Raw genomic sequence first — 11462 nt, 5'->3', positions numbered from 1 at the left:
GGGGAGAGGGTTACAACTTGTCAACGAGGCAAGGATGGATGAGCAGAGTTAAAAAAGGGGAAGGGCATTGTTTTACTGCCAAATTTATGGCTCCATTCTGACTGGTATTAGTGGGATTTGTGAGCTGGCATTTGCCAAGGGTTGGATGGTTTGATACTGATGCTCTTAATCTCACATCAGGACCAGAAGGCAAACAGTTGCATCGTTGGAATCCCCATTGCAATTGAGAAATTTCCAAAGAGACCATTTCTGTTGGGAATGTGGCATGATCACCATCGCCCAGCTAGCACTTCCATTCTTAGCCACTGTGGCTTACGCCGCCGGCTGTTTTCCTTCTCTTCTGAACGCTCAGCTGGACATGCAGACAACTGGATGATGGGAATTACTGGCTTGAGTTCAACAGGCGATGACTGCCCTCATAAAGTTTGCCTGCCACTTGAGTCACAGCTAGACTTCTGGCTTTTTGGTGGTTAATTGGAGATAAGAGTCTCAGAGACTTTCTTGCCTGGGCTTACTTCAAACTGTAATCCTCAGATCTCAGCCTCCTGATTAGCTAGCATTACAGGCATGAGTCACCGGTGCTGGGCCAGTTTTATTTGCTTTATTACTATGCCAGGGCCCCACCCCTGGACATCATGTATACTAAGCACACATGTGCTGTAAGGGAACTACACTCCCCTCCCACATTTAATATACAAAGTCTGGTTGCTTAAGGACTGTTGACTGAGAAAATATTGGGTGAAAACATTATGAGATTTGTGTCTGCCTCCCAGTGGCTCATGCTTGTAATCCTATCTTCTTAGGATACCAAGCATGGGATTCTAAGTTAGCCCAAGCAGAAAAGTCCACTAGACCATCTCTAAAATATCAAGCAAAAAGCCAGGCTGGAGGCATGGATCAAGTGGTAGAGCATCAGCTGACCAAACAACCTGAGCAGTCTCTGGATCCTACATTCAAATCCCAGTGCCTGGGCTCGGGGGAGGGGGGAGATTCCTTCAGGAATCTGGAAGAGCTCAGGTAGGAATAAGCTGTTTTGACTGCTCAGGTTCAATGACTTGCTGTGGTGGAGGGTAAAAGAGGAAGAGATACATTTTCAACCTCCTGGGTTGGAGCAGCTGTGGGACACCTATCATTTGGCAACTCTTTATGATCTGCAATTAGAAGAGAGACCAGACCTAGTAACTCAGTTTAGGAATCATCTGAAGAAGCTTGAGGCTTTCATAGTGGGTTTTTGTTGTTGTTTTTGGTGCTAGTCCTGGGGTTTGATTTGAACTCGGGGCCTGGGTGTTGTTCCTACACTACCATCTGAGCCACAGCTCCACTTAAGGCTCTGTGTATGTGTGTGTGTGTGTGTGTGTGTGTGTGTGTGTGTGTGTGTGTATTCAATTGGAGATAAGAGTCTCACAGACTTTCCTGTCTAGGCTGGCTTCAAATAGCAATCCTCAGAACTCAGCCTCCATTGTAGCTGGGATTACAAATCTATGAGTCACCAATGTCTGGTACAAACTCCATTTTTAGTAGTGAGAGCAGTTTTTGAGCAGATGGACGTGGCTGGGTGAATTACCTGAGAAGAAAGGACTGAGTAATCTCTGGAGACACACCTTTGAGGGACTCAGCTGGGTAGGATTTGGAACAAGATTACCTACCATGCCCTGGTGCCTGGAGCTGGGGCCAATGGAACTGGGAGCTTTGGTTCTGGGTGGCCTTTGGAGTTGGCTCAAATTCAGGCAGAGGGCGGAGCCTTTCTATCTCTTAAATCAGACCCTGTCTGTTTCCTTGGGAAGGGTAATACAACTGAGAACTGTCACAAGATGGTGACTAAGGTAATTTGCAGTGAGAGATCCAGCTGCCAATTTTCTCAGTAGCTCAGGACTGAAGATGCACATCCGGAAGACGGAACTAAGACAGAACACTCCAGTATCAACTAGAGCAGCAAACAAAAACAAAAACAAAAACCAACTTGAGGCATAATTACTTTAACATATGGGTTTAATTAGTTTACATCAACTAGGAGGAAAAGTGAAACGTCGTGCCAAATGTTGGGGATACCATTCACAGGGGTGAACCAGGAGGCTGAAATGAGGAGGAATGATACCCAGGAAGTCTCTGTACCTCAAAGGATCCATGAGATCTCTTTCAGGGGGGACTGAGTCCCCAGCTCCCGTAACTCAGAAAATACTAGCAAAGGTCTTTTGCTAGGAGGTGGTGGCTCTCAAAATAGTAAGCCTGATGTCTTTTTTCAAGATACCTTTTCAGCTTTTCCTTCTCTTTCTCTTCTGGACTTAAGAAAGTGGGAAATAAACAAACACACAAGTTCCTGTTAAGGATGTCCTGGCTCAAAAGGGCTAGGAAGTCTTTAAGAATTGTCAAACATGGGGCTCAGTGGTAGAGCGCTTGCCTTGCATGCCTGAGGCCCTGGGTTTGATTCCTCAGCACCACATAAGCAAAAAGAGAGAAAAAAAAAAGAATTGTCAAACAGGTTTCTCCTGTGGGTTATAGTTTCTGGAAATGTTTCTTAGTTGTTCTTCCCAAACCCTATACTTGTAGCTCTCCTTTGATTCCTAAAGGCACTGCTCAGATAACCACCCACTTTCCTTCCTCCCCCACCCTTTCCTTCCCTTGGACAAGGATATTCTTTGGAAAAAGTCAGCTCTTGGGTAGTTAAGTTTCAAGAAACCACAGGACTTAAGAATGTATGGATTCAGCCAGGACCCAGAGGTCTTTCAAATATCTGGGGGCCTCCGGAAGAATGCTCTGTTCTGAGTTCAACTCTTAATCCCTGCAAGTCTTCTCCAGTGAAGGTTGCTTGGGTAGGGATGTGGAGAGGGGTGGGGTGCTTCTGAACTGAGCTTCAGAAAAAGGTGCTTAGGTTATGGAAAATCTAGGAAGTCACTAACCAAGGATGTTGAGAAACCTTCTCTTAGCCTCTTGCTGAAACTTGGTTATGATTTCTTTCAACAGTCTGGCTTTGGAAATACATAGATGGTCCCTGAGTTTAAAAGAAACTGAGAGCTTGTTTTCTTTTTTCCTTTTGTTTGCCACTCTTCTTTTTCCCTTTGTTGGCCACTCTGCCACGTATCTTAAAATTATTGTGCTAGGATAACAGTTCTTTTTTAAAAAAAAAACAAACATTTAAAATGTCTACAAACACCTAGGCCTAGCTTGGTTTTGAGCTCAAAAGGGCAACCCAAGCCAAGGGTTGGGAGTAGTTTGCAAGAACAGACCTTTGATGGAGAGTTAAAAAAAAAAAAAAAAAAAAGCTTTTCTTTTGGTCCCTCCCCTCACCCTCCAGAACACACCTTTTGTGTGCTCTGCCTAACAAAGGAATTTCCCGACTTCATTGCTGAAGGAGGGAAAAGTAGGAGATCTACGGGCTTCCGCCAGACAGGCTTCTAAGTACAAAGGATTACACGAAACAAAATTAAAAAAAAAAAAAAACCCAGGATGCTTGCAATATACTAATTGGAGACAAAACCTGAGATACTTTAGAGTTAGCAACGAAAACAGCAACAGCAAAATCCTAAAGCATTTGGAATTCCTTTGGTTTCTGTTTGGCTTGAGAATCATATGATTTCTTTGTTCTGCTTTTCCTTATCTACTGTGCTCGGATAATAGTTTTATTTCATTCACGTAGTCAAATTACTATTTTTCTTGTTGCAGAATGGTACACAAGGTGGTCTGACATAGAATAACAGAATGGGTCTTTTTGCATTTTTTTTGTGTGTGTGTGTGTGTGGGAAAGGGATGGAGAGTATTTTTTTTTCTTAACTTAGAAGCTTTTGTCAGCTATGAAATCCAGCCATTTGCCACATGAGCCAAGATGGATGCTTTGCTTTTTAACTATTGGTCTACCTGGCAAAGAGGTTTCTCTGAAATCCTCTATGTGAATATAGAACTGAAATACTTTGCTTGAAATGAGTGTTGTTATACTTTTCAGGGGGTTGCTTGTGGTATTTAAAAGCAGATTCAATGCTATCTCTTGGCATTTGTGCAAATGATGAATTGTGCATTTAAAACAAATTTCCTGCTGTCAAAGGTTGACCAAAACACTGGTTTTATAGAGAGCCTCATTAAGTATTTGGTATTATGAATTGCTTATGATAAGCAATTCAGACTTTGGTTCTGAGAGTTCAACTCTTGTAACTATTCAAATGCTGCTTGGCTCTGATTTCTACTCTGAGAGGGTGTGGGGGAGGGGCACAGGGGCTTTTTAAGTAAACAAAGATTTCAAATCAACTGCAGACTTACTAGAGGGGTATACATTATGAAATTCCATGTTTTGAAATGTGCATAGAATATCAAGACTTCAAATGAGTTGATCCTTGTATACAGTCCAATACACTTTTTTTTTTTACATGCATATTAATACTGGCCTACCTTTAGGAGAATAAAAAGGCTTCCTTTCAAATGAAATTAAGCTCAGGTACAGTGGAAACTCTACACACAAGAGTACTGGCATTGTTTTCCTGGCTCAAAGAAGACAAGTTTCAATTTCATCGTCTTGTAACACTGATAATGGGATGTTGTGGCCGGCAGAATTGGCAGATCACCTAGGTTTTTCTAAATGCGTGTAAATATGTATTCCCACTTACATACATCCCCACATAATTTGCTCTTTGAAACTGAACACAACTCTTCTGTGGGATAATAATTCGGGTTATGTGCACGCAAGGTCTTATACAGCAAATGTGCTCTGTAAGGGTTACATCATTCAGTCTTCCTAGATCAGAGAACAATGGCTTCCTCCAGGGAAGTGAGCCAGAGTGGGATACTGAGATTTCTTTTCTTTTTCACTTTCTGCACACTTTGTGGACATTAAGCAATCAATCTGATCTAAAATAAAACACGCTGGAATGCCTTCTATGCTAAGGAGTCTCCACTGCGGCTCCAGTCAGATTATTGTCTTCAGAGTCAAGCAAACAGGAGGGGGCCTTTTTAGGAGGTAATGGTGACTTTTTTTTTCCCCCTAGTCCTTCCATTTTGTCGTTTCCAGTGTCAGCACAATTAGCTTGACATGGAGGGTTTCTGTGTGTGTGTGTGTGTGTGAAACCCTTTCAATGGAGGGCAACATAGGGACCAGGAACCCAGGTTGGAAAATAACATGACTTCATCAGGAATGGAAATATTGTTGCATTATCCCCCCCCCCACCAACCCCCCTCCGGTCCTCAGCTCCACCCAGACCTGAGCTCCACCCGGCCCCGGAGTTCCCGCCACATAGCTGGCCACTCCCTCTCCCTGCGCCAGGACCTGGCTACAGGCCCCAGAGCTACCCATCTGGGTAGGGGCAGACGCCATATTGCTCCCTCTCGGGGAGCTATGGCCCCTCTAATAAACCTTATAGTCATCTCTCTCCTGTGCCTGCCTGCCTCCGCGTGGCCCCCTGGGATGGCCGGGATGGATCCCAACAAAAAACATTGTCTCAATCTCCACTGGATTGTGATTATAACCCTTCAGTGGCCTTCCACGTGTGCGCTTCAGTGTTTTGTAAACCATGACCACCTGCTGTATGTATAGAATGTGCTGGTTACATTTTGTACAACATCTTCTTTCTAGAATGTAAAGATCCAGCGATTACATCTTGTTTACTCAATATCATTCCTCCATTAAAAAAACACAAAAATCCACCCCCCTCCACCAACCCCTCCATGAACTGAACATGCCATGCTTCAATCTGGCCCCAGTGGCTTTTTCTCTGCAAGCAAAACGTGTGTCTTTTCCACTAGGGCTTTCTCACTCCACCCCAGGGGTGTCTTCTATTCTTTTGTGGCTCGGTTTAAGGCGAAAAAGGCCTCCAAAACCCACTAAACTAACCCGAGGAGAACCCTGGCTTCCACCTCCAGGGAGAATTTCCGAGTTAATTCATCTGAAGATAGCGTGCTCTCTTCTTCTTACTTATTTGCCACCATTACGAGGAGGACAGAACACCACGTTGGCTTCCAGATCCTGGGTCTTTTGCAACCAACCCCGTCTCTGGCGAGGCCTTGCTTCCTTCCACTCGAGTAAGTTGCGGCTTGGGGCCATGGAAAGGACCGGGTGAGAGTCAGAAATGTCGTTTGAAAAGAAAAAAAAAACCCATCCACAACAACAACAAAAAGCAGCAGCAGCAGCCGCCGCCGCAGCCGCCTTTCCCTCGGCCCCCCTTACCACCACCCGCACCAGCACCGCAACGCCCGGCTCTGATCTCCCCGGGCGGGCCGAGCCGCGCTCCCCGCAGCCCCGTGAGGGCGAGACCCGGCGGGTCTGCGGGGCGCCGCTCCGCCGCCCGCCGCGGGGCTCCCGAATCTCCCTTCCCCCGCGGCCGCCCCCTCCCCCTCGCCCGCGCTCCCTTTTGTTCGCTCGCCGCCGGGCCCCGGCCTCGGCGCCCCCCCGCCCCGACCCCCAGTCCGAGCCGCCGCCGCCCTCGCCCGGGCCCGCACCCCCAGCCCTAGGCCCCGGCGTGGCGGGCGGGCCGCTGCCGCCGCCGCGCGGCCTAGAGCGCGCGGGGCCCGGGGAGCGCGGGGCCGGCCGGGCGCACGGCGAGGCCGCGGTGGCGGCCCGGGAGTCCGGGGAGGCGGCGGTGGCGGTGGCGAGGCCGCTCCACCGCACACGCACACACAGACCCGGCCGCGGGAATGCAGACGACACGCCCGTAACATGGAAGCCGCCGCCGCCGCCGCCGCCGCTCCGACGACAGCAGCAGCAGCAGCAGCCACAGCAGCAGCCGCCGGCGGCGCCGCGCGGAACAAAGGTCATCCGAGCTGCGGCCCAGACGCCCGGGCTTGACCGCTGCCGAGGCCGACCCGGGCCCGGGGGTGGGTGTGCGCCTCCGGGCTGAGCGCGTGGGGGGGCGGCCGGGGGGGGGGGGTCGGCCAGGCCGAGCGAGGGGCGCGGGCGGACACCCGGGGAGCAGCCGGGGCGCCGGCCCCGCGTGCCACCCCCAGCCGACCGGGGCGAGCGCGAGGCGCAGGCCCCGGGGCCTGGCTGCGGTGGCTTGGCCCACCCTCGCCTTAGGGACGCTTGGCCTTCGCGCCCCACCACCTTCCGTGGAGGCGGGGGGGGGGGTGTCCGGGCCAGAGCTGGCGGTGCTAGGCCCCACCGGCTCGAGAAAGGGGGGGGGGGGCACGTGAGCGCAGCCGGCCCTTCTTCTCCCCCCTCCATGGCTGGCTGGGCTGAGCTGAGTCTCCCAAGGCCTCTGTGGCCCCTCTTCCCCACTGCCTCTTCACGTGTCCCCCCCGCCCGTCGTCCCCAGTCATCCCCGAGGTGTGCCACCCCGAGGTGAAGGCATTGGGACTTCTCCCCCCAGGTGCTTGAAAGAAGAGAAGGTTGGAGAAGGAGGAGGAGGAGACTTGGGGGGGCTGCTGGTGCTGCTGCTGCTGCTGCTGCTGGTGGTGGTGGTGGTGACAGGGCTGGGAGAGAGAAGAGAGGGACGGAAGGGAGGAGGGGGCTGGGTGGGGTGGGGGTGACAGGCAGAGAGGAGCCTGGTCAACAAGCCAGCACCACTCTGCTAGGAGGCCAGGCCGGCTCCTACAGCCGACGCATCCTGTGTGAGGAGACACACATAGATTGCTTTCTTGGGGGCTCTTTGTCAAGCCACCAACACTGAGAACACACACTGACACACACGTACACAAAGATCTGAGCCAGGTTGTGGGAGGTAAGTGGGGGAAGGAGAAGGAGGGGGAAAACAGTGGCTGCGGTGGGCTTTGGGGTGGTCAGGGACGGGGGGATGAGCCCTGAGGGGCCCGTGGAGTGCTTGTGAGGTGAACATTTCCAAGGCTGTGTGCTTGTGGGGGGGTGTGGGGGGGAAACGACACACAGGATGACCTTCCCCTCCTCAGGAAGGCCTAGAAGGGAGAGGCAGCCCCCAGCGAGGTCCCCCCATGCTGATGATTTTCAGAGACTTGTTGGCAACTCAGGGAGGGTTGCCATAGCTTTTTTATGTAGGGTGACCAGAACCGGCTGAAACTGGTTTGAGGCAGATCAGCTCCTGAACACAATGCAGTCACTGAGCTACTACAGTGGGATAGCAGCTTCCTCCCTTCATGGCAGCCAAAAGCAGAGGAGCTTGCAGGAAGGTGCCATCCCTACACAGTATGTGAATGCACACTTAGACACCACACAGCACTGGTACGTGACTAATGGAACCCTAAAAAGATCCTGTGTAGAGACGATGGGGAAAAAAAAGGTGCAGGTTTGCAAGGTCTGAGATGACTTGGGCTTTTCCTGCCTTTTTCTTTTTGCTTAAGGGATGGACAAGGAGCTGAGATTTATGACCCTTATTAAAGAAAAAAAAAGGTGCCTTGCTAGGGTGGGGACACTTGGCTTGTGCAGTCTCTCTCTCCCTCTCTCTCTCCCTTTCTCTCTCTCTCTGTGCTTTTTTTTTTTTTTTAAACAAAACAAAACCAGGATGAACTGATGGATTCGTAATGGTAGTTTGTTTGTTGCTGGAGAATGCTACTTTGCATGCTTTTTTTCTCTTGCAGGGTATGTTCTGTTTTGTGCTTTTCCTTTTAGAAGCTCCTAAAGGGTGTTGGGGATACTTCTGACTATTATGAAGGCCAAAAGGTAACAGTATTGTTCTAGGAAATGAGCAGAAATGCAATCCAGTGATGCTGTTAGCCATACATGCTGTCTTTTTTTTTTTTTCCTTGTAGGCCTGTTGACTGGGGCTGCTTTTAACCCTTTCCTATTTGCAGAGAATGCAGCCGTGTGACAGTAACTGAACACTGGCCCAAAGTCTTTCCCAAAGGTCAAGGTTCACAAGGTGAGAGATGCTATTTTTAGCATGAATTTAAATATTAATTTGCAGATCCATTCAGACACAGACTGACAGTGCATTGGTATCCTGGAAGTGAATGGGGTTTGGTGTGGAGAAGAAATTCTCTTAATGTTGTCTGTGTTTAAGTGGGATTTGAGTGGCTTTTTGATGGTATTGCTACCAAGGTGAAATCTGAATGCCTTCATTAAATCGCATGTGCCTGGGCATTTGAAACTTCAGGCCTGGAAAGAGGCTTGTTTAGAGAATGGTAGGCGGCTGGGCCTTGTGAGAATGTGCTGGTTTGCATACGACTGAAGCAATACACATGGACCATTCTCCCCATGTTTGAAAGAAAATGTGAAGAAGGGCTTTACCAAATTGAGGCAGCCTAGCTACCTTTTTGTAGGATTTGAGGAGCCTGGAGGTAAACTCGTCTTTTGTTCATTCATCACTTTTTTTTTTTTTTTCTAAAACCCTTTTTCTCTCTGTTAACCTGAAAGGTTTTTCACTTGAGTCAAGTGGTGGAATGTCTTTTATTGATTTTGGGGGCTGTCGACGGTGAGTTCTTCATCGGATTATTTGTAACATACATTTTAATGTGGAATACTAATGGAAGACCAGGAGGAAGGAAACCGGGGAGTCTGGTTTCATCTCTGCAAAGATGTCTCTCAATTCACAGCTTTACTGTAATGGGTAGTAGAAAATGTCTTAATGCTTTCAAAAGACTGCAGTTAGATTTGAGCTGGCATTTTTGTGCACCTTCCCAAACCAGAGGTTGGAGAGGAAGAGGGAGAAAGCAGAGGAGGGTAGCAAAGTGAATTCAGAACAAAGGCTGGGGGAGCTTCCAGAGGAACATGAAACAATTTGCCTTGGGGGTTCCTTGTGAAAAGAAAGACAACTTCCCCAAACAGGAAACCTGTCTCTCCAGACTCTGATCCCACTTGAGCTCAGCCACAGAACTTGTTCTGCCCTTCTGCTGGTTTGGTTAAAAGTATAGTCAAGAGGTGCCCATAGGAGACGTGATTGCAAGTATATTTCTCCCTCACTTTGAAGTGGGTTATTTTGTGCCTCTCTGGGCTCAGCAAAATAGTCTTTTCAAAATGTCGTGGATCTCAGAATTGGTTAAGTCCTGTGCTGGCAGTTGGTGGGCAGTCTAGCTGCAGTGAAGGGTGTTAAGTATGCAGGTTTTTTTTTTTTTATTATTGAAATGTTTTTCATTTGCCTGTAGTAATCCAGCTGGTAAAAGGGGAGACAAGAGTACATTGGTTAGCTTGGAAGACTTTGGGCAGTATTTAATGGAGATAAATGTAATCTCGAATGGATATACCAGCAAATAGCTTAGACGATGGAACAAAATTCTTTGTGAATCACTGGGTTAAAATTGGTTTTCAGTTCTATCTTATTTCCAACTGCCAGAGGTTCTGTGGATGACTGGGGCAGAAATATGCTTGCAAAGCAGATCGGAACCTATGTTGCATGATATGCTGTTTCGGCATTTCTGGTGCCAACTAAAACTCAGATGGCTAATATGATAAACCTTAATTAGCTTAATACAATAAGCTGTTTTACCATTCAGTCCTTCGTTCCCGTGTTTCTAGAGCTGGGGATTTTTTATTTAACTTGGACAACTTGCCCCTTGCAATGACTATTTCTTAAGAATATGTTAAAAAAAAAACCAAACCAAAACAAAACCTTTTTTAGGTACTTCATGTCATGGAATGTTCTGGCTTACTTGCCTGATGGTTTTTAGCTTTGTTCTCTCCCTCCCCCCCCCCCCCCCCAAGTCTCCTGAAAATAGCATTTGTTTTACATCCAGGCCAGTCTTTCCAGCTGCAAATGCTGCTTAAGGTTGGAGAGCTGGTTCCCCCGGGCAGCAATCATGAGCTCATCTTGGATTGGAGCTGGCCTCAGGTGTTGATCTCACGCTGGGCTCTAACAATGCAGCAGGCCCTGGGCTCTGGGGAACGGGACCTGAGAATTCTGGAGAATATGCAAGGGCTTGTTCCTTCCTGGGCAAACCGGGAGAGCCGGGAGAGCCAGGAGGCAAGGCCAGCCCAGGCACCCACACTTGGGGCGGGGCCTGCACTGGAGTCTGAGCCTGGCGCCTGCTTGGAATTGCCTGTGGCTGTCTCCTGGGTGGACGACCCGCGGGCCTTCCCTCTGCAAGCTGGAATGTGTGGGTTTGGCCCAGGGTACACTGGAAAGAAAGTGTAACTGGTTCAAGTGTTGAACACTTCTTGTTTTTATCCTTTGCCTGAAATGTAGTCATATTTTCCGTGTTCAGGAACACTAGATCCAGGCTTTTATAGCTTTCAGCCTCACCTGGTTCAGGAGTATACCACCCCTTTCCCTTTCGACTTCTATTTACTTTAAAATCAGAATCTTACTATGCAGCCAGGCTGGCTTTGGACTCACGAGCCTCCCACGTATCTCCCAAGTGCTGGAATTACAGGCATGTGCCATTACTTCTGGTCACTTATTTTTTAAAACGAAGGTCTAGGGGGAAGAGGTAGGTGGCATAAATACAACTTTTTGCATATACTTTGGGACAGGGTGAGTTAGGAGCCTCGTTTTTCCATTCCCCTAGACTTCTTCCTTTGAGCTTTCCTAGGACCATAGGTTATCTTTATGGCTTTCAAATAGTGCCTTTCTCTACCCCTTGTGCCCTGCTGGTGCAGAGGTGGCCCAGATGTGAAGCCTGGGAAGAGGAGACAGTACTAGGGA

The 11462-nt window shown here is 48.7% G+C and overlaps 1 protein-coding gene across 13 annotated transcripts in view; it reads left to right on the top strand.

The window, feature by feature from the left end:
• Positions 1 to 5725: 5725 nt before the first annotated feature.
• Positions 5726 to 11462, top strand: part of Znf532 (zinc finger protein 532) — a 105907-nt gene continuing 100170 nt past the window's right edge. For 2 of the 13 annotated variants that reach the window (XM_070029037.1, XM_070029027.1), the window contains exons 1-2: positions 7793 to 8545; positions 8677 to 8744. In XM_070029037.1, coding sequence (XP_069885138.1) covers positions 8532 to 8545; positions 8677 to 8744 — 82 coding nt within the window. In that variant the 5' untranslated portion in view covers positions 7793 to 8531. Of the gene's footprint in view, positions 6001 to 6574; positions 6793 to 7453; positions 7635 to 7792; positions 8546 to 8634; positions 8745 to 11462 lie in introns of those variants that run through there. The other 11 variants (XM_070029040.1, XM_070029038.1, XM_070029029.1 and 8 more) reach the window with 10 other exon arrangements.

Source organism: Dipodomys merriami, unplaced genomic scaffold (assembly GCF_024711535.1).
Source record: "Dipodomys merriami isolate MVZ:Mamm:240054 unplaced genomic scaffold, mDipMer1.0.p SCAF_2, whole genome shotgun sequence".
Taxonomy (NCBI): domain Eukaryota; kingdom Metazoa; phylum Chordata; class Mammalia; order Rodentia; family Heteromyidae; genus Dipodomys; species Dipodomys merriami.
This window is presented reverse-complemented; position numbering and strand designations above follow the sequence as displayed.